Genomic DNA, 23,406 nt, shown 5'->3' on the forward strand with positions numbered 1-23,406 from the left:
GCGATAACTGAATGAAAGGTCAAAACTTCTTTTCAAAATCATGTACTATATACCTCTAAAGGATTATTTCGCTACAAAAACTCTAGATTTTGTAGATGCATACGTTGAAATAAACATTTCGAAAACACCCGAATTTGAATATTTTTTTGTTATTGAAAAGAAAACACATACATAAACAAATAAAGATGACATATTAAGCCAAAAAAAAAATAAAAAAATTGAAATCATATGGTAGTTCTGCCCTACCTTGAATTCATTGTACCATGGTTGCTGGGACAATGAACTGTCAAACCAAATTTGAAATTGAAAATGTTGAATGAAAAATTATTTAAATTTGTGAAAATTGTTGAAAACTAGTATTAAAATATCCTCCGAATGACGTCGTATAAGAAAACATATAAAAATCTACTTATATTTGAAAACAAATTCAATTAAAATTAAAGCATTGATGCATCTACCTGTATTTTGCTACTATGTAAAAAAGTGCTACTTATTTCTTTCACATCTCATTGTTTTTTTCGCACCTAGAGAGCCCTATTATAATCAATATGAAATAACCGCCAAATATGTTCCATATATCATATTGCCTTTTTCGTACTTAGTGAACTCTATATTCAAGTCATATAGAAAAACGTATTTTTTCATGTTTTTTCTTGCATGGCCTGACAGCTGCAATTCAAAGCCGAAAAAGGCGACGTTTTCTTTTTGTATGGCCGTGAATCAAGTGGAACTACAAATCCCCATAAAACAGCTGGAAAAAAGTTTGTCGGCCACAACTTGTATATCCCCCCTTCTAGTCGGGCTGTTTGTTTTGATTCTTCATTCCCATTCGCTTGCAGAGATGCCATACCGGCCAAACCGAGATACGGAAATAGTGGAAATGGAAAGTTAGTAGTGTTTTTGTGTTGTTGATAACAGCCCGGTGGGGCCTGCGGGGCCCACTTGAAGCCAAATCTCCACTAACAAGCAATTCCTAATATCAGTTAGTGGAAAATTACTTTAGAGTATAGTCGCCAGTGTTCCAGCTACGTCGTTAGAAGGTATTAGTGGCATGCGATGTGCTGAAGTTAATTGCTTCCAATGAGGAGATATCCAACTAAACAAATCTTCGTTGAATTAATTAATTGGTTTGAACGGTTGGATGATATGACGTGTATCAAAACCGGATGAAAGCGATTTAATTATGAGATATAATAAAGATACAAGATCATGGCTATGCGATCTGAATATCTAAAATTATTTGCATACTGAAGAGGCATTACAGGAGGAGATAATATGCTTTTTGAATAGTTTTAACCTGGCTAACGAATAATAATCTAGGATTGCTGATTTTCTTTGAATTGCAATTATAAATAAAATTATTTTAATTTTATTATTTTATATTCCCAATTTCAGATTAACAAATAGACCACAATGTCCGTTGATGTCCATAAATCTTATATTGATAAGCATTTAATACCGGAAATCCTAAGCAAATTGGATAATGAGGAACTGGTATCCTATAAAACAGAACATTCCAGTGGTTTGGATGGTTTCATGTCTGCCCTGTATAATATACAACTTAAGACCAAATCTAAAGAAGGGTAAGATGTGCAACTCTCGTCGATATAATACAATCAAGATGTACTTATTTCCAATTGTTTGTTTTGTAGTGAAATTGATCGCTTACTGATAGCGAAGTTTATGAGAGGCGATGTTGAGTTTCGAGAGTCCAGTAAATCATACGTCCAATTTGCCAATGAAATATTTATCTATTCCGATGTGCTGCCGCAATATGAAAAACTCTTGAATGATTTGAAAATTACCACACTGAAGATAACCGAATTGGCGCCGAGCTGCTATAAGGCGGCTTTTGGTTATATTGAAGGTGAGGCAAATGAATCTTAGAACTGACATCATTTGAATTCCAATTCTGTAGATTCAAGGCATTGGCTTGACAATTGCCGACTAACAATTAACAATGCCAGTTAATTGTTCCTGCTTAGAATTTGTTTACTTTATTCCAATCCTAAGGCTATGGCGTCATTGCATCCCATAGAAGGGTAATTTGTTCGACTTATATATTTGGGTCTTTTAAAGGCAAATTTTCTTTTTCTAATCAGCCAGGATTACGGCTGACATCAGGGAATGTAAGACATTATTCCATGCCCGATTTCAGTTGTTTGACCTTTATTTTTGGCATCTTGAAATCAAAATTTGTTGTAAAAATTACAAAAAATCTGCGATTAGAAAAAAAGTCATTTAAAACAAAATATTTCATTCTTTTTCCAGGCCTCAGTTCCTCCCCAAAGGATGAAGAAGCCGCCTTGGTTTTGGAAAATTTAAAACCTCTGGGCTATGGCATGGGCCCACGTCTCATCTTGGATCGTGATCATTTATTGGCCATGTGCAAACCGGTGGCCAAACATCATGCCTTCTCCTATGCGCTGCGTGCCTTAAATAACAATCAATTGGAACGTTTAAAATCCGGTCTAAATGTCTTAAAATTTATTCCCCTAAGTCCCGAAGAGGCCAAGGGTCACCTGTACACGATCATTTATCGTTTGGGTTTCGATCGTTTCTATGAGTATTTCGATCGTATTATCGATACAAATACCTTTGATAAAAAATGCGCTAAAGATTTGAAATTAATTGAAAATTTGCGCAGACTAAAAGAGAAGTATTTTGAACAACCCACCAAGCTGTTGGAAAAGTTGAGAGTGCAGGTGGAGGAAACCGAGGAGGATCGGAAATTTGCTGCCATTTTGCATGGGGATTATAATCGCAATAATGTCTTGTTCAAATACAATGCTGAGGGCAATGTGGAGGATGTTAAAATGATTGATTTTCAGGTGAGTTTTGAAATGGAATTTTAAGAAATTCTCTTAATAAAATATATTTTTGGTATCCTTGCAGGAGGTACGCTATGGCTCCCCAGTATTGGATTTAAGCTTTTTCATGTATTTCAATTCCTCGGCCGAAAGCCGTTATGAACTCTGGCCTGTTTTGTTGCAAACCTATCACTCGTATATGTATGAAACATTGGAAATGTTATTAAAAGCCTCAGGCAAAAGTCAGCAGGAAATTGAGGATGTCTTAAGCCATTATACCTTTGAGAAATTCCAACGACATTTTGCGCGTTTTGCTTTTTATGGTGTCATCATTTGTTTCCATTTTCTACCCTGGATGCTGTGCAGTGAAGAGGAGTGTTCAGAGTTATCGGAATTATTTGCCAATGATTTTACGGGGGAAAGGTTTCGCAAATTAAGCATCGAAGCTGGTGGCGATGAGGTGAATTTTCAAATATTGGCTGCTGTGCGTCATGCCTCCGAAATGGGTTACATGGATGATTTGTAGGAGAAGTAGAATTTATGAAGTGATTTTTAAAATGGAAATTGTTTTTGATACACATATATTTCTTTTATATACATATACTATAGGTAGACCATACCTCCATATCTTATGAGACAATAAAGTATTATATGTGCCCCTTCTATGTGGAACAAATCGGAAGATTTGCAGTAACTGCATATTAGCCTTTGAAGAATTTCCGAATATCTTTGTATTTCAACATTCAACCAACCAATAAAGTACATGGACAGGATTTAATCAAAAGGAGATATTAGATTAAATAAATTTCAATTTGGCGTAAAATATCCAAAAACAAAAATTGTGACCTCAAATGGAAACATTTTTTTAAAATTGTAATTTTTATTATTTTTTTTTATTTTCTAATTTTTCTTAAATACTAATTATCTCCTATCGAATCCATTTTGTCACAGCCTCCTTAGCATGGGCCCGCATGCATAACACGAAAAACGGGCGCATCATTTGAATTTCGTGTACGTTCCATGGCATTACATCTCAGGTTGTTGAAATGGCAACGGGAGGGTAATGTTTTTGGTTTTCCATCAACACTAATACACATGGGACGATAGATGCGAGAACAGGGACGTTCCTTACACAACGGCATGGTTTCGGTAACAGTATCCAAAGTATCCTCATCACTGAAAACCGTATAAGCATGGCTGGGCGAGGATAACAGGGCCATCAGCAAGGAAATCAAAATAACAAGTTTGAACATTTTTGGAAATATGTTTTTTTTCTTTGTTTTTTTTTTAATGGATTAATTCTGTTTTAGTGTTTTCAATGAGACTAATGCTGTTTGGAGTCGTATGTTTCTAATTTATATGATTCGAAACAACTTCAACTACTACGTTAGAGGAAAACAAAAACACTTGTGTCAATACATTTGGGAAAGAAAAGAACGATACTACCAAGGTCAGTTATTGGCTGTGACTTTGGGTAGATTTCAAAACACAAGATGCGTCAATAGTTTATGAACGGTTACCAATCATTTTGAAAGATTTTGTTTACTGTTTTTTATACCCTCCATCCTAAAATGGAGGGTATATACAATTTGTCATGAGGTTTGTAACAACTCAAAATATTCGTCGGAGACCCCAAGAAAATATCCGCCGGTTGTAAAGCACAATAGAGCTCGAAATATTAAAGGCTCAGGTCTTAAAAGAATACCTAGTATGTTTGCTGGTTATAATGGAGTATATCAATCCACTTTTAGGTAATGCCCCCCATATAAAGCTACCTCCTCATTTTCGGAATTTTAAAGGTTTCGGTCCATAATTTTCAAACAAAACAGCTGTAATTTGATATTTCGGGTTCTCAGAGGATGGTTTAGCTCCTTCTAAAGAATTGTCAATACACGTCCATTTTTTGATATAGCCCCCATGGAAGTGTAACTCCTGGTTTTTCGAAAATTTGAGGTCTTAGACCAAAATTTCCAAGTAAATCAGCTGTAATTTCAAATTTCAGGTTCTCAGATGGTAGTTTAACTTTTTTCTCAAAAAATTTTTCAAATCATACCCATTTTTTGGTGTAACTACGATATATTATGGTACCTCCTGATTTTCGGAAATTTTGAGTATTTTTTTTAAAATTTCCAAGCAAATCATCTGCAATTCCAAATTTCAGGTTCTCAGATGGTAGTTTAACTTTTACTCAGAATTTTTTCAAATTATACCCATTTTTTGCTGTAGCCCCCTTATATTGGTACCTCCTGATTTTCAGAATTTGGAGTATTTAGTCTACAATTTCCAAGAAAATCAGCTATAATTTAGTATTTCTGGTTCTCAGACGGTAATTTAACTTTTTGCAAAAAATTTCCAATGTAGGCCCACTTTTTGGTATATTTCCCATATAAAGGTACCTCCCGATTTTTGGTATTTTCAGGGTTTTGGGCACAATTTCCTGAAAAAATTAGCTGTAATTTTATATTTAGGGTTCTCAGAGCAAAAAAATTGTCAATGTGGGCCCATTTTTTGCTGTAGCCCCCTTATATTGGTACCTCCTGATTATCGGAAATTTGAGTATTTTGAGTACAATTTTCAAGAAAATCAGCTATAATTTAGTATTTCTGGTTCTCAGATGGTAATTTAACTTTTTGCAAAAAATTTCCAATGTGGGTTCACTTTTTGGTAAACCCCCCTTATCATGGTACCTCCCGATTTTTAATATTTTAAGGGTTTTGGGCACAATTTCCTAAAAAAATTAGCTGTAATTTTATTTTTAGGGTTCTCAGAGGGTAGTTAAAGTACTTGCAAAAAATTGTCAATTTAGGTCCATTTTTTGGTGTAGCCCCCATATAACTGTACCCGCCAGATTTTCGGATTTTTGAGGTTTTTGAGCACAATTTCCAAACAAATCAGCTGTAATTCCATATTTGAGGATATCAGAGAGTTGTCAAAGTCCTTGCAAAAAATTATCAATGTAGGCCACCATATAATGGTACCTTCCGATTTTTGCTATTTTGATATTTCGACTCCTATTTTCAAAAAAAAAAAAACAGCTGTAATTATATATTTAGAGTTCTCAGAGGGTAGTTGAAGTCCTTGCAAAAAATATTCAATGTGGGTCCATTTTTTGGTATAGCCTCCTAGTATCTCCTGACTTTCGGATTTTTTGAGGTGTTCAAGCACAATTTCCAACAAATCAGCGGTAATATGATTTTTCGGATTCGGTTTTAGCTTCTTGTTGGAAATTGCCAATGTAAGTCCATTTTTTGGTGTAGCTCCCATATAATGGTACCTCCCGATTTTCGGAATTTTGAAAGTATCGGCCTAAATGTTCACCAAAATCAGCTATAATTTGACATTTCGGGCCCTAAGTGGGTTATTAGACTCCCTGCAAAATATATTCAACGTGGGTCCATTTTCCGCTATAGCCCCCATATAACTATACCTCCCGATTTTCAGAATTTTAAAGGTATCGACCCAAAATTTCACCCAAATCAGCTTTAATTTGACATTTCGTGTTCTAAATGGGCTTCTTGACTCCTTGCAAAAAATATTCAATGTGGGTCCATTTTTCGCTATAGCCTCCATATAACAATACCACCTGATTTTCAGATTTTTTAAGGGATTCGGCCACAATTTCCTGCTGTAATTGTATATTTTGAGTTCTCAGAAGATATTTTAACTCCTCGCAAAAAATATTCAATGTGGGTCTATTTTTGCTATAGCCCCCATACAATGGTACCTCCAGATTTTCGGAATTTTACAAGTTTCGGCCCATTTTTTCAACCAAATCAGTTGTGATTTCATTTTTCGGGTCTTCAGAGGATAGTTTACCTCCTTGCAAAAAATTGCCAAAATGGGCCCATTTTTGGGTGTAGCCCTCATATAATGGTACCTCCCGATTTTCGGAATTTTGAAAGTATCGGCCTAAATGTTCATCAAAATCAGCTATAATTTGACATTTCGGGCTCTAAGTGGATTATTCGACTCCTAGCAAGAAATATTCAATGTGGGTCTATTTTTTGCTATAGCCTCCATATAATGGTACCTCCCGATTTTTGGTATTTTCAGGGTTTTTGGCACAATTTTCAAGCAAATCAGCTGTAATTCTTTATTTTGAGATTTCAGAAGGTATTTTAACTTCTCGCAAAAAAACTTCAACTCCAACTTCCACTTTTTGCTATAGCCCCCAGGTAATAGTACCTCCCGATTTTTGATATTTCGAGGGTTTCGGCCACAATTTCCCATCAAATCAGCTGTAATTTTATATTTTGAGTTCTCAGAAGGTATTTTAACTTCTCGCAAAAATTTTTTAGTGGAGGTTCACTTTTTGCTATAGCCCCCAGGTAATAGTACCTTCCGATTTTTGGTATTTTCAGGGTTTCGGCCACAATTTTCCTCCAAATCAGCTGTAATTTTATATTTTGAGATCTGAGAATTTATTTTAATTTCTCGCCAAAAATTGTCAGTGAAGGTCCACTTTTTCCTATAGCCCCCAGTTAATAGTACCTCCCGATTTTTGGTATTTCGAGAGTTTCGGCCACAATTTCCCATCAAATCAGCTGTAATTTTATATTTTGAGTTCTCAGAAGGTATTTTAACTTCTCGCAAAAAAAACTTCAACTCCAACTTCCACTTTTTGCCATAGCCCCTAGGTAATAGTACCTCCCGATTTTTGGTATTTCGAGGGTTTCGGCCACAATTTTCCATCAAATCAGCTGTAATTGTATATTTCGAGGTCTCAGAAGGTATTTTAGCTTCTCGAAAAAATTTTTTAGTGGAGGTCCACTTTTTGCTATAGCCCCCAGGTAATAGTACCTTCCGATTTTTGGTATTTCGAGGGTTTCGGCCACAATTTCCCACCAAATCAGCTGTAATTTTATATTTTAAGTTCTCAGAAGGTATTTAAACTTCTCGCAAAAAATTGTCAGTGGAGGTCTACTTTTTGGTGTAGCCCCGATTTTTAGTATTTTGAGGGTTTTGGCCACAATTTCCCACAAAATCAACTGTAATTTTTTATTTTGAGTTCTCGGAAGGTATTTTAACTTCTAGCAAAGAATTGTCAGTGGAGGTCCACGTTTTGGTTAAGTCCCCATATAACAATTTAATCCTTATGTTCGGTATTTTGACCCCCTATTTCCAACTAAATCAAGTGTAATTTGGCCTTTTGGGTTATCAGAGGTTTGTTTTAACCCCTGAGAATTTGAGCATAACGGCCCATTTGGCCAAAAAGCTGAATTTTCACATGGCGCAGGGTGTAAAAATTTCGGCCTCGCCGAATTCAACGTCGTTTTTTACCTTTTTTGTGTTTTGAAATTTGATACCGTTAGAATATTGAATAAATATTGGTGTTGAAAACTATTTCAATAAAGAAGAAATATAGGCCTAACGGCTGATATTCAAGGTTATGTTGAATTAGTAATGAAAATATTTGAGATATTCAAAACCTTGCTAATGCCAGGCAGTAAGAAACAAAGTATACTATTTTTAAATGCAATACACAAAAAAAAAAACAGAAAAGAAAATAAATTTTGGATAATATTTTTTAAATTTTCTTTTTAGTTATGGAAGATTTTTAAGTTTTTATTATTGCTCTGTTCCAGCTCTTGCAAGAATCTACTTTTTTTTGTATTTTTTTTTTCGATATCGAAAAGGGAAAATCTGTTATCGTAGTAAAAACCTTATACATTTTTGCAGTTCTCGAACAGACCATATATGTACCCAATTCCTTTGTAGAAATTCAAATACCCAAATATGACCCCCTCCGCCTCTAAAATCGTGAAAATAAAACAATATTTATTTTTTTTGTATACATTTTTTTTGTAATATTTTTATAAATTTTCTTCTTTTCTTTTTATACATATTTATTTTCAAAATTTGTTTTTTTTCTCATATATTTTTTTTCTTGCTCTTCTTCACATTTTTTTTTATAAATACAAATTTTCATATAATTTAATTACAGTATTTAATTCTGATTCAAGTTAAATTTACAATTGTCAATTTTATTTTGTGGTTGTTGTAATTTATTTATTTTTTTTTTTTATTGAATTATTTTCTTGGTATTGGAAAGGAACATTGAATAGCTATCTTGTTTTTGTTTTTAATTATTGGAACATATAAAAATTGTTGTTGTTGTGTTTATTTTATTATTATTTAATTTAATTTTTTTTTGATTAAAGGATTTTTTTTTTGTTTTTGGGGATTTTGAAATTCGGTAGGTGAAGAGGAGTGATTAGGAATTTAGAGGCAGCAAACTTCTGTTTGTTACGGGAAAGTTTAAAATTTATTTAAAATTTTTGTTTAACCACTGTTTTAGAGTTGAAGGGAATTTTATTTTCAACATCGTTTCTGGAGTTTTGTAATTAAAATTGTGTTTAAATATTTTTTTTGGGGGGCTGGAAAGGAGTTTTATTTTTTATTTTTTTTTTAATGAGTTTTGTAAAAAAAACGATTTGAGTTTATTTTCAACACTTTATTATGATTTCTTGTTTAATTATTGTTGTTTAAATTTAGTTGGTGGGTTTTATTTTCTTCAGATTTTAATTATTATTTTTATTTTCATTTTATCAGCTTTAAATTTTTTTATTTAAATTTTTATTTTTATTTCATTTCAATTCTTAACTATTTTACGCACACACATTTTGATGAGCTTTTTGGTTTGTTGTTTTTTTGTTTTATGGCTTGTCATTTTAAATAGGGATATTTTGGTAGTTTATTTTACAAAGAGGGTATCAACAGGAAATCCAAATAATTTAATGGAAAATATGAAATGACTGGGAGAAATTTTCACTAAAATTTCGGAAATTTTGAAATCAAAAAAAAAAAAATAATAATAAAAATAAATAAATAAATAATAATAATAACAATAATAATAATAATAATAATAATAATAATAATAATAATAATAATAATAATAATAATAATAATAATAATAATAATAATAATAATAATAATAATAATAATAATAATAATAATAATAATAATAATAATAATAATAATAATAATAATAATAATAATAATAATAATAATAATAATAATAATAATAATAATAATAATAATAATAATAATAATAATAACAATAATAATAATAATAATAATAATAGTAATAATAATAATATCAATAATAATAATAATAATAATAATAATAATAATAATAATAATAATAATAATAATAATAATAATAATAATAATAATAATAATAATAATAATAATAATAATAATAATAATAAAATAATAAAATAATATTAATAATAATAATAATAATAATAATAATAATAATAATAATAATAATAATAATAATAATAATAATAATAATAATAATAATAATAATAATAATAATAATAATAATAATAATAATAATAATAATAATAATAATAATAATAATAATAATAATAATAATAATAATAATAATAATAATAATAATAATAATAATAATAATAATAATAATAATAATAATAATAATAATAATAATAATAATAATAATAATAATAATAATAATAATAATAATAATAATAATAATAATAATAAATAAAATAAAACTTTTATATGATTACTTAAATTTTGAAAATTTTCAAGAAAAAATTAAAAATTTTCAAGAAAAATTAAAAAAAATTCAAGAGAAACTAGAAAAATTTTCAAGAAAAATTTAAAAATTTTCAAGAAAAAATTTAAAAATTTTCAAGAAAAATTAAAAAAAATTCAAGAGAAACTAGAAACATTTTCAAGAGAAATATTAAATTTTCCTAAAGATTTTTTTAAATTTTCTTTAGAAAATATAATTTATTTATTTACAAGAAAATACAAAAATTTCGTAAATTGAAATGAAAAAAAAATCTTCAACTATTAAAATATGTGAAAAGTTCTTAAAGCATTACGATAATTTTGCTCCTGGGGAATATTCTTTTCTTTTTATTTCCTTTCTGAAAAGCTAAGAATCTTTACTTTCAAAAAAATTGATATCATCAAAATCCTCAAAGTATTTCAAAAGTTATGGACTCCTAAAAATAAATATAAAAGAAGTTAAAAAACGTAGGAAAACTGGTTTTATTTTTACGAATATGATGCCTAAACTTCAATATTTTTTAAGAATTTTCTAAAAATAATTTCCTGTTCTATTTGCGGGTAAGGTTTTTAGTTCTAAATTTAATTTATTTCACTCAAATCTCTTTGACCATTCAAAAGTTATGAGTACTACAACAGGATAACGAAAAAAATGTTTAAAAAGTAGGAAATTGCGATACACGATAACTTGGTGCCATATCTCAAGTATTTTAGGAGACAACTTATTATAATTTCTTGTCAATTTAAACATCAGATGTTCCTCTGACAAAATCAAAAAGATTTGTTAAGAAACTTTCAGGTATTTACCTGATAATGAACCTTTCAAGTAAAAGCGGATTTTTTAATATGAAAAATTAGATTTTTACGTCAATGATTCCTAAAATTTTTAAAAATTATCTACAGAGAATTTTTCTCTGATTTTAGACCTGAATCAAGCTCAGGAATTCTAGTTTCAAATAAAATTTATTTCACTCAAATCCCTTTGACTATTTTAAAGTTATGGGCACTTCAATACGGCTCCGAAAAAATTCATTAAAATTAGCAAAATGTGATTTACATGAACTTGGTGCCATATGTAGAGTATTTTAGTAGGCACCACAATATAATTTGCTATAAATTTGAAGATCAAATACTCCTCTGGAAAAATCTAATCGATTTGAACCGGATTGTGAACCATTCAAATGAAATTATATTTTCTTATATGAAAATTTGATTTTTGCGTCAATGGTTTCTATAATTTTTAAAAAAATATCTATAAGGAATTTTTCTCTGATATTACGCCTCAGTATAGGTCAGGATTTCTTGTTTCAAATAAAATTTATTTCACTCAAATCCATTTGGCCATTCCAAAGTTATGAGCACTTCAACATGATTACGAAGAAAAAATCCTAAAAAGGAAGATTTGCATTGACAAAAATTTGGTGCCATAACTCGAGCGTTTTAGTAGGCATCACAATACAATTTGTTGTACATTTGAAGATCAGATGCTCCTCTGGTAAAATCAAATAGATTTGGTAGGAGACTTTCAAGTATTAATCAGATTATGAACCTTTCAAATGAAATCCTATTTTCTCATATGAACAACTGATTTTTGCGTCAATGATTCCTAAAATTTTTAAAAATTATATAAGCGGAATTTTTTTCTGATATTACGCCTTAGTATTGGTTAGGGTTCCTAGTTTTAAATAAAATTTAGTTCACTAAAATCCCTTGTGCCATTCAAAACATATGAACACTTCAACATGATTACGAAAAAAATATAAAAGTAGTAAAATTTGTATTGACATAAATTTGGTGCTATAACTCGAGTATTATAGTCGGCACCACAATATTATTTACTATAAATTTGAAGAACAGAAGCTCCTCTGATAAAATCCAAACCATTTTGTTACAAACTTTCAACTATTGGTCAGATTATGAACCTTTCAAATAAAATCCTATTTTCTCATATGAAAAACTGATTTTTGCGTCAATGATTCCTAAAATTATTAAAAATTATCTAAGGGCAATTTTTCCCCGGCATTTCAATTTAGTAAAGTTTGTGACTTCTAGTTTCAAATAAAATTTATTTCACTGAAATCGCCTACACCGTTTCAAAGTTATGAACACTTCAACACTTTAGAAAAAAATCCTTAAAATTAGGAAAATGTGATTTACATAATCATATCATCATATCTCGAGTATTTTAGTAGGCACCGCAATATAATTTGTAATAAATTTGAAGATCAGATGCTCCTCTGGTAAAATCTATTAACTTTATTTCAAAAAACCTATCCCTTAGCAAAGATATGAACCTAAAACTGATCTGTCTCATTTGATATTGAAAATACCTTTATTTGGTCATCATTTTGAATAACTTTTTTCTGAGTTTCTTGGGAGGAATCTTTCTCATTTTATACATTTTTGTAATGCTTGAGATCTCTTTCATTATAAGAAATTTATTTCTTAAAAATGCGCTTATCCATTCGGAAGATATGATCCACGGAATTGCATTACTAAGAAAAGTCATAATTAGTTAGAAATTTGGGTTCAATAAACTTTATTTCATATTTTGGGTATTTTGATAGATATCTTAGCATATTTTGTTGGCAAACTGACCAATAGGTGTCGCTCTACCAAAAATCAATTAATTACTGTTGGAAAGCCCGATGTCTCAGCAAAGATAAGAACCTAAAACTGATCTGCCTCATTTTATATTGAGAATACTTTTTTTTGGTCACCATTTTGAATAATTTTTGTTTTGAGTTTTGTGAGAGGAATGTTTCTCATTTTATGCATTTTTGTAAAGCTGGAGATCTCTTTTTTCATGGAAAATTTATTTCATAAATATCCTCTCATTCATTCCGAAGTTATGATCCTCAGTAGAGGATTACTAAGAAAAAAACAGAAATAATATGATATTTGGTTTTAAAAACTTTACCCATATCTCAGGTATTTCGGTAGCTATCTTATCATACTTGCATGCAAACATGGAAAGTAGATGTCGCTCTAACATAAAAAATTAACTTTATTTCAAAAAACCTATCCCATAGTAAAGATATGAACCTAAAACTGATCTGTCTCATTTTATATTGAAAATACTTTTTTTTTGGTCACCATTTTGAATAATTTTTGTTTTGAGTTTTGTGAGAGGAATCTTTCTCACTTAGTGCATTTTTGTAAAGCTGGGAATCTCTTTTTTCATAGAAAATTTATTTCATAAAAATTCTCTCATCCATTCGGAAGTTATAAGTCTTCGAACCTGATTATCAATAAATATCATGTCATAATGTGACATTTGTTTTCAATAAACTTTATCCAATATCTTTGGTATTTTGGTAAATATCTTAGCATTTATTGATGCCAACCTGACTAGTAGGTGTCGCTCTAACATAACCAATTATTTATATGTGGAAACCCCGAACTCTTAGCAAAGACATGAACCTAAAACTGATCTGCCTCATTTTATATTGAAAATACTTTTTTTTTTGGTCATCATTCTCAATAATTTTTGTTTTGAGGTTTGGGGGGAATGTTTTTCATTTAATGCATTTTTGTAAAGCTGGGGATCTCTTTTTTCATGGGAAATTTATTTCATAAGAATCCTCTTCTTCATTCGGAAGATATGATCCTCTTTAAAGGATTACTAAGAAAAAATAGAAATAATGTCATATTTGGTTTTAATAAACTTTATCCAATATTTCGGGTATTTTGGTAGATATATTAGCATATCTTGATGTCAACCTGACCAGTAGGTGTCGCTCCAACAAAATCAATTTATTATATTTGGAAAACCCGAGATCTTAGCAAAGATATGAACCTAAAACTGATCTGTCTCATTTTTCATTGAAAATACTTTTTTGGTCATAACTTTGAATAATTTTTATTTTAAATTTTCGGGGATGCATTTTTGTAAAGCTGGAGATCTCTTTTTTCATAGATAATTTATTTCATAAAAATCCTCTCATCCATTCGGAAGTTATGAGTCTTCGAGCCTGATTACCAATAAATATCATAAATAATGTGACATTTGGTTTTAATAAATGTTATCCAATATCTTTGGTATTTTGGTAGATATCTTAGCATAATTGCATGCAAACATGGAAAGTAGATGTCGCTCTAATAGATTTAATTAACTTCATGTTGGATGATGATATCTTAGCAAAGACACGAATCTATAATTTATCTTCCCCATTTTATTTTAACAAGACCTTTTTTTGGATTGTCATTTTAATTATTTTTTCTTTTGAATTTTTCTGGGAGGAACTTTTGTTATATAATGCTATTCTGTAAAGCTTGAGTTCTCTTCTTTTTTATGAAATTTATTTCATTAAAATATTCTGATCCGTTCTAAAATTATGAGCTCTGAATTAAAGCTACGAACAAATTTCCTAAAAATAGGAATTTTGGATTCTAAGGAAAATGCTGCAGTAGATCGAATATATTGTCAGATACCTTAACAATATTTGTTATTGATTTGAGATCTAGATGTCGCTATAACTGAAAATGGTTATCATTTTCAGAAACCCGCAATAATTAGCTGAGACATGAACCAAATAGATTAGATATTTTGTTTATTCAAGACAATGACAAGTGTGATACTGCCACTTAATTTTTTTGGTTAATATTTATTTTGTAAATTGGTGAGAAATAAAAAACTGAAATTTCCAGAGTTGCCGTATTGGAAAAAAGATTTGAAAAAATTTAAAAAAAATCTGTTTTGAATTTTTTTTCATATTGCTAAAGATTTGTCAATATATAATAATAATTCATATATATATATATATTTTTTTTTAAATTTTCAATATTTAATAACGTATCTAAGCAGTATCAAAACATTTATTAATCTATATATTTGTTGTTTTTTTTTTCATATATTTTTTATTTTTAATATTTAAACATTGTCTTTTTTCAAATATATAATTAAACAATTTTTTCAAGGATATTTTTTTCAATTTTTTTAAATATATATTTATTTAATATATGTAATAGATGTTGTTTTGAGTGTACAGTAGTTGTTGTATGTATATACTCCTTTTGTCATTTGGAAAGAGAATTTAGAAGATTTTTTTTTGTAGGGGGGTGTTGTTTTTTTTGTATATAAATATTTGGTTTTATTATATAATTAAATTCAATGGTATTTTTTGGGGGGATTTATAAATATTTTCTCTTTTTTTTACATTTCCATAAATTTGTTTAACTAAATTTTTGTTAGTTGTTTTTTGTTTAAAATCTATATAACATTTATTATAATATTTTATTTATTTTTAATAATATTTAACTAAGTTTTGTAATTTTTTTTATTTTGGTTTTTACATTATATGAAATTTGTCAACATTTAAAAGCTTTTCGATTTTCTTTGTTATGGATTTATTTTTTACAAAAAATTATTTTTATTATTTTTTTTTTATTATTTTTTTGTTTTTTTTTTTTTTAGTTTACAAATGCAGCTGGTAATCGTTTTTATTTAGTTATTATTTTAAACAATAGATTCTTTACAAACAAGGGGCAGCTTAGTTTGTTATATATAGTTCAAAAATCAAAAGCATTTAAATAATAAAAAAAAATAAATAAAGAAAAAAATAATTTTTTAAAAAATAAAATAATTCATAAATTAGGATTTTTAAAAATTAATTATTAATTTTGAATATAATTTTTTGGAACAGTGTTTGGCTTGCTTGTTTGGGATACCATAGTATTTTGTTGTTGCAAAAATCGTCAGGCAAAATCCCATTATTTTTTTGGATTTTTGTTATACAAAATTAATATTTAATTTGGGAAAAATCCTAATTTATGAATTTTCTTTTTTAAAAAATTATTTTATAATTTTAATTTATTTTTTTTATTATTTAAATATTATACTTTATTAAGATTTATTTAAGGATATAAGACTTTCTTATTTTTTTAGTTATTTAATTTTTTTTTGTAAATTAAATTTAATTATTAAATTTTATTGTATTTTTTTAATAAATAAAATTTAATTTACAAAAAAAATTTAAATAACTAAAAAAAAAATAAGAAAATTAGGTAAGTAAAAAACAAATAATAAAAACGATTAAGAAAGTCTTATATCCTTAAATAAATCTTAATAAAGTATAATATTTATATAATAAAAAAAATTAAAATTATAAAATAATTTTTTAAAAAAGAAAATTCATAAATTAGGATTTTTCCCAAATTAAATATTAATTTTGTATATAAATATTTATTTTTGGAGTCTTGTTATATAGTTATTTTTTATATAATTATATTTAATTGAAAAAAAAAATTAATTAAAAATAAAAAATTAGGTAAAAAAATTTAAAAAAAAAATAAAAAAGGATTTAGAAAGTCTTATATCCTCAAATAAATCTTTATAAAATATAGCATTTAAATAGTAAAAAATAATAAAATAATTTTTTAAAAAAGAAAATTCATAATTTTTTTAAATTTTCTAAAATTAATTAATAAATAAAAAATAAGGTAAAAAAATGAAAAAATAACAATAATAAACGATTTAGAAAGTCTTATATCCCCAAATAAACCTTATTAATTATAGCATTCAAGTAATAAAATAAAAAAAATAATAAAATACCAAAAAATTTTTTTTAAAATTAAAAAAATAAATAAGTTTAATAAAAGAATTTAAAAAAATAATAAAAAACAACGATTTAGAAAGTCTTATATCCTCAAATAAATCTTAATAAAATATAGCATTTAAATAATAAAAAAAAAATAAAAAATATTTTTTTAAAAAAGAAAATTCATAAATTAGGATTTTTCCAAAATTAAATATTGATTTTGAATATAAATACTTTTTTTTGGATTTTTGTTATATAGTTATTTTTTTAACAATTAAGTTAAATTAAAAAAAAAACTTTTTTAAAATTAATTTAAAAAAAATAAAAAATTAGGTATTATTTACCTAAAAAAAATTGAAAAAATAATAATAAAAAATTTAGAAAGTCTTATATCCTCAAATAATTCTGAATAAAATATCAAAGCCAAATTGGTCATCAAAATCTAGAATTTTTGATATTCTCCATTTTTTTTAAATATCGACCTCTTCACCAAAAGTAAATTTTAGCGGTGAGATTTTAAAGAGGAAAATATACTCCACGAAATTTAAAAACAGGTCTATGAGCAAAATATATCCGTAGGTCTGATATATATCCAAAAATATGGGGGCTAAATTAGTCGTAAAATTTTTGTTCTTTGGCAATTTTATTCTTTCTGATTTAGGCCAATTTCGACCTCAACGCTACGTTTTAGGTATATACCATCAATGGAAAAATTCTTCTTCACTAAATTTCACTATAAGTCTCTGAACAAATGAAAATCTTAGCTTTAATATTTATCTGTAAAACAGGGATACCAAAGTTGGTATTAAATACGAACATTTGGTATTTTAGGTCAATTCTGAACTTTTTCAATAAAACCCAAAATTCACACTAAATAGTTAAATTTAGCGAACTAGTTTTAAAAAAGAAAATATTCTATACTCGATTTCCATATAAGTCTCCGACGGACATATATCTGTACCTGTTATATTTATCAATAAAAAATCGATGCCGAATTGGGCAAAAAAGGTTTGTTTTTGGTCAATTCTAGACTTTTTCGATTTAGGTCAGTTTTGACCTGAACGCTACATTTTAGACATATAATGTCAATTGAAAAATTCTTCTTCACTAAATTTCACTATAAGTCTCTGAACAAATGAAAATCGTAGCTTTAATATTTTTCAGTGAAACAGGGGTACTGAAGTGGTTATTAAATGCGAACTTTGGTATTTTTGGTCAAATCTGCACCTTTTCAATAAAATCCTAAATTCACACTAAATAGCTAAATATAATTAAGTAGTGTTAAAGGAGAAAATATTCTATATCAGATTTCAATATAAGTCTCCAACTAAAAGATATCTGTAGCTATTTTATTTTTCAATAAAAAATGCTAAATTGGGCATAAAACGAACGTTTTTTGGTCAATTCTATACTTTTTTCGATTTAGGTCAATTTCGACCTCAACGTTACGTTTTAGGTATGTAGTGTCAATGGAAAAATTTTTCTTCACTAAATTTTACTATAAGTATCTTAACAAATGAAATTTATAGCTTCAATATTTATTTGTAAAATATCAATATCAAATTGGGTACTATTACCTTATTTTTTGGTATTTTCTCTACTTTTCCAAAAAACGGTCCAATTTACCCCTATGCGTCAATTTTACGTGCCTGGTACTAAGAGAGAAAATATGCTCTATCAAATTTCACTATAGGCCCTGGAATAAAAGAAACCTGTAGCTCTGATATATATCAAGAAATTAAGGTTAGAAAATTGGGCATAAGAAATAACATTTTTGGTCGATTTCATATTGTTTTCAATAATTGGTCAAATCACCCATTAAATTTTATTTTAGAAAAAAATTACCAAAGAACAAAAGATTCTGCATAAAATTTCGCTATAAGTTACTGAACAAGAGAAATCTGTATATATAATATATATTTTCGAAATATTGGTTCAAAATTGGGGGAAAAAAATAAAAGTATATTTTATTAAAATTTCTAGTGCTTATTTGGTATATTTTTCATTATGGCCGAAATCGTCAGCAACCATAAATTTAAGGGATATAGCCTCAAAGAAAAACATGTTCCTCATCAAATTTCACTATAAGTATCCAAATAAGGGAAATCTGTAGCTCTAATACATATCAAGAAAAAATTAAGGCAAAATTTGGTTATGCAAAATATTGGTGCTTTTGGTCGATTTCGTGTTTGTTTCATTTTTTAACGAAATCTCCTTAAAGATTTGAATTTAAGATATTAGTGTTAAAGGAAAAATTATTCTCCATAAAATTTCACTATATACTGCCGACCAACTGAAATCTGTAGCTATAATATATCTGAAGAAAATATGGGTGTAAAATTGGTTAAGCAAAAGATTGGAGTTTTTGGTCGATTCCGTGTTAATTTAATTTTTTAACGAAATCACCTCCAATATTTTATTTTAGGCAGTTAGTGTTAAAGAAAAAAATACTCTCCATAAAATTTCACTATATACCGCCGACCAACTGAAATCTGTAGCTATAATAGATATCAAGAAAATATGGGTGTAAAATTGGCATTTACATTGGCGTTTTTGGTCAATTCCGTGTTAATTTAATTTTTTAACGAAATTACCCCCAATATTTGATTTTAAGCAGATAGTGTTAAAGAAAAAAATATTCTCCACAAAATTTCACTACATACCCCCGACCAACTGAAATCTGTAGCTATAATATATATGAAGAAAATATGAGTGCAAAATTGGTTATGCAAAATATTGTTTTTTTTTGGTTGATTCTGTGTTAGTTTCATTTTTTAATGAAATCACCTCTAAAATGCTATTTTAGGATAATACTCTTAAAGGAAAAAATATTCTCCATAAAATTTCACTCCATACTTCCGACCAACTGAAATCTGTAGCTATAATAGATATCAAGAAAATATGGGTGTAAAATTGGCATTTACATTGGCGTTTTTGGTCGATTCCTTGTTAGTTTCATTTTTTAATGAAATCACCTTTAAAATGGAATTTTAGAATAAAACTCTGAAAGGAAAAAATATTCTCTATAAAATTTCACTCCATACTCCCGACCAACTGAAATCTCTAGCTATAACATATAACAAGAAAATATGATGAAAAAATTGGTCAATCAAAACATTGCGGTTTTTTGGTCGATTCCGTGTTAGTTTCGTTTTTTAACGAAATCACTTCTTAATGTTTAATTTAGGGGATTACTCCTAAAGGAAAAAATATTCTCCATAAAGTTTCACTATATGTCCCCAACCAACTGAAACCTGTAGCTATAATATATATCACGGAAATATAGCTTTACCATATGTGTATATTAAAATAGGTATTTTTGGTCAATTTGGTATATGTTTAATAAAATACCCAAAAAAACCTGTAGGGACTAATTTTAGGGGAAGAATGTCAAAGGTAAAATTATTCCCCACAAAATTCTAGTATGACTTCACAAACAAAAGAAATCTGTAATTTCAATATTTATCAAAAAAAAAAAAACTTAAATTAAATAAAATTTAAAACCAACTTTTTGAAGGACCATATATAACCCCCAAGCCTTGTCGACAATTTTTTTCTTTCTATACATTTTTTTAATATTTAGTATTTCTTTATACATACATTTGTTTTTGCATAATTTTTTGCTGATTTTGTTTTTTTTTTTTTGTTTCTTGTATTTTAATTTTAGTCTTTTTATATTTCCAGTAAGCGTAACATTTTAGGTTTCCTTTTTTGGGGGGGGGGGATTTTTCTTTTTTTGTAGGAGCGAATGAGTTTCGTTTGAGCGGAGTTCTGTTCTGGGGTCCAGACTCCTTTGACACGAATGTAAAACCTTAATTTTTTTCTCTTGAGTTATTATCCATTGATCAACAATTATGATTTTGGATGTTTCCTTAGAGGTGGGGTGGATGTGACAGTTAAAAATTTGTTAGTAACAATATTGACAGTGGCTGTTAGTTGTTGTTGTTTGTTTCTTTTTTTTTTTGCGGTGGTACATTTTTTTTTTTGGTTTTAGATATTATTTGGGGGGGATTTTTGGGAAGTGTTGGTAGAAGAAAGGGTAGAAAGGGGGGTTGGGAGAGAGAGAGGACTTTTAAATCCCACGTTTTTAAATGAAGAAGAAAAATGGTTTTATGAGAGGTAGTTCAAAAAATTCTTTTTAAAAAATATTAAATTTTACAAAAAAAAAAAAAAAATAAAATAAAAATAAATAAAATAAATATTTTTTAAAAAATATTAAATTTTACAATTTTTTTTTTAATTGAAAAAATGTTTTTTACGACTTACTTTTTTAATTTTAAAAAAATGTTTTTTTTTAAATTCAACATTAAAAAGAATAAAAAATATTAAAAATATATTTTTTTAAATATTAAATTTTACAAAAAATATTTAAATTATTTCGATTTTTTTTTTGATAAAATGTTTTAAACCTCAAGTTTTTTAAACATAAAAATGGGATTTATTAGTGGTAATTCAATAACTTATTTAAAAAAATCTTTTTTTTAAATTTAATTTTTTTTTAATTTCAAAATATTTTTTAAAAATATTAAAAATTACAAATATTTAAAAAAATAAAAATTCTTTTCGATTTTTTTGTTTAAAAAATTTCTTTAATCTTACGTTTATTTTAAACATAAAAAAAAATATATTTTATGAGTAGTGATTCAAAATTGTATTTAAAAAAAAACATTTTACTATTAATTTAAACAATCTTTTTAAAAAATTCAAAACAGTCTTTAAAAAATATTAAAAATTCAAAATATTTTTTAAAAATAATAAAAAATTCAAAATAATTTTTAAAAAATATATTTAAAAAAAATTTAATTTTTCAAAAAAATATTTAATTTTTTTTTTGTTGAAAAAATATTTTTGAAACCTCGCATTTTTTTTCAACTCTGAAAAATGGCTTTATAAAAAAATAAAAAACTATTTTTGAAAGCCATTTAATTTTTTTTCGTATTTAAACATTTTTTTTAAATTACAATATTTTTTAAAAATTCAAAATATTTTTTTTAAATAAAATTTTCCAAAAAAAAAAAAAAAAAAAAAAAAATTAAGGAACATCTTAGTTTTCTTTTTTAATATAAACAATCTTTTTAAAATATTCTAAAAATTTAAAAAAAATTAAATTTTCCAAAAAATATTTTTCGTTAAAATAATGTTTTTGAAACCTTTAATTTTTTTAAATCTGAAAAATGGGTTTTATGATAATTAAAAAAATTATTTTTAAAATTTAATTTTAATTTTTAATTTTTTCTTATTTAAACATTTTTTTTAAATTCAAAATATTTTTTTTTAAATTTAAATTTTTTAAAGTTCAAAAATTTTTTAAATAATATAAAATTTTCCAAACTTTTTTTTTCAATTTTTTTCATTGAAAAAATGTTTTTTAAACCTTACTTTTTAAATCTAAAAAATTGGGTTTTATGAATGGGTTTTAAAAAAAATTATTTTTTTAAAAAAAAGGTTAAATTAAAAATATTAAAAATATTTTTTAAAAAATATTAAATTTTAAAAAATTTTTTAATTTATTTTTTTGATCTTTTTTGTTGAAAAATGTCTTAAGCCTCAGGTTTTTTTTAATATTTTATGAATTATTTTATGAATGGAAGTTAAAAAAATATATTTTTTAAAAAATATCAATTTTTGTTAATTTAAACAATTTTTTTTTAAATATTTTAAACTTTCAAAAATGAAAAAATCAAAATATTTTTTGAAAAAAATTAAAAACATTTCTCTAAAAAATATTAAAACTTACAAGAAATATTAAAAAAACTCTCCTTTTGAAATTATATTCGTTAAAAATGTATTTGAAACCTCACGTTTTTTTAATTTAAAAAAATGAGTAGTTAAAAAGATTATTTAAAAAAATGTTGATTTTTTTTAATATATATTTTTATTTTTTAAATTCAAGATATTTTTTTAATTTTTAAAATTTGATATTCAAAAAATTATTTAAAAAAAAATCAATTTTACATTTATATTTTTTTAATATATATTTTTATTTTTTAAATTCAAGATATTTTTTTAAATTTTAAAAATTTGATATTCAAAAAATTATTTTAAAAAAATTTCAATTTTACAAAAAAAAAAAAATTAAATTTCTTTTTCGATTTTTTTTTCGTTATGGAAATGATTTTGAAATCTAACGCTTTTGAATATAAAAAATGGGTTTAATGAATGGTAGTTAAAAAATAATTTATAAAAACATTTAATTTTTTTAATTTAAATATTTTTTTAAAAAAATAATAAAATTTTTTTAAAAAAATATTAAAAATTGAAATATATTTTAAAAAATATTAAAAATTTTATTTTTTTTAATATTAAAAATTATTATTTAAAAAATATTTTAACAAAAATATTTTTTTTCGAAATTTTTTGAAAGTGTTTGTAAAAATTCTCCATGTTTATCGAGGATTTTTCACAAATATTTCAACATTTTTAAGGGATAAATTTTTAATTTAAAAAAATATTTGAAATGAAATTCTCTTCGACCATGAGCTCAAAAGAGTATTTGGGAGAGTATTTTTTAAAAG

At 26.3% G+C, this 23,406-nt stretch overlaps 2 protein-coding genes across 4 annotated transcripts; one reads left to right on the plus strand and one right to left on the minus strand.

Annotated features, from left to right (window-relative positions):
- Positions 1 to 895: 895 nt before the first annotated feature.
- LOC101894796 (uncharacterized) lies at positions 896 to 3,594 on the plus strand. Of its 3 annotated transcripts, none has more exons than XM_020040001.2 (6): positions 896 to 1,040; positions 1,396 to 1,583; positions 1,653 to 1,867; positions 2,272 to 2,831; positions 2,896 to 3,341; positions 3,420 to 3,594. In XM_020040001.2, the coding sequence occupies exons 2-5, from the start codon at positions 1,414 to 1,416 to the stop codon at positions 3,334 to 3,336; spliced, it is 1,386 nt and encodes a 461-aa protein (XP_019895560.2). In that variant the 5' UTR covers positions 896 to 1,040; positions 1,396 to 1,413; the 3' UTR covers positions 3,337 to 3,341; positions 3,420 to 3,594. The 3 variants fall into 3 exon arrangements, with proteins under 3 accessions (XP_019895560.2, XP_011296277.2, XP_058978359.1); XM_011297975.3 differs by having other exon boundaries at positions 2,896 to 3,332; XM_059122376.1 differs by having other exon boundaries at positions 2,896 to 3,594.
- Positions 3,595 to 3,692: 98 nt separating this feature from the next.
- LOC105262560 (uncharacterized) lies at positions 3,693 to 4,134 on the minus strand. The gene has a single exon (XM_011297976.3). It carries the CDS (start codon positions 4,061 to 4,063, stop codon positions 3,767 to 3,769), a length of 297 nt encoding a protein of 98 aa, XP_011296278.2. The 5' UTR covers positions 4,064 to 4,134; the 3' UTR covers positions 3,693 to 3,766.
- Positions 4,135 to 23,406: the final 19,272 nt, after the last annotated feature.

Source organism: Musca domestica, unplaced genomic scaffold (genome assembly GCF_030504385.1).
Source record: "Musca domestica strain aabys unplaced genomic scaffold, Musca_domestica.polishedcontigs.V.1.1 20, whole genome shotgun sequence".
In the NCBI taxonomy this organism is placed as follows: Eukaryota; Metazoa; Arthropoda; class Insecta; order Diptera; family Muscidae; genus Musca; species Musca domestica.

Excerpts from the sequence above, each read along its gene's own strand:
- LOC101894796 (XM_059122376.1), top strand. The coding sequence starts at position 1,414 with ATGTCCGTTGATGTCCATAAATCTTATATTGATAAGCATTTAATACCG. Across the intron at positions 1,584-1,652 it reads AAGACCAAATCTAAAGAAGG|TGAAATTGATCGCTTACTGA; the intron begins GTAAGATGTGCA and ends TTTGTTTTGTAG. Across the intron at positions 2,832-2,895 it reads TTAAAATGATTGATTTTCAG|GAGGTACGCTATGGCTCCCC; the intron begins GTGAGTTTTGAA and ends GTATCCTTGCAG.
- LOC105262560 (XM_011297976.3), bottom strand. The coding sequence starts at position 4,063 with ATGTTCAAACTTGTTATTTTGATTTCCTTGCTGATGGCCCTGTTATCC.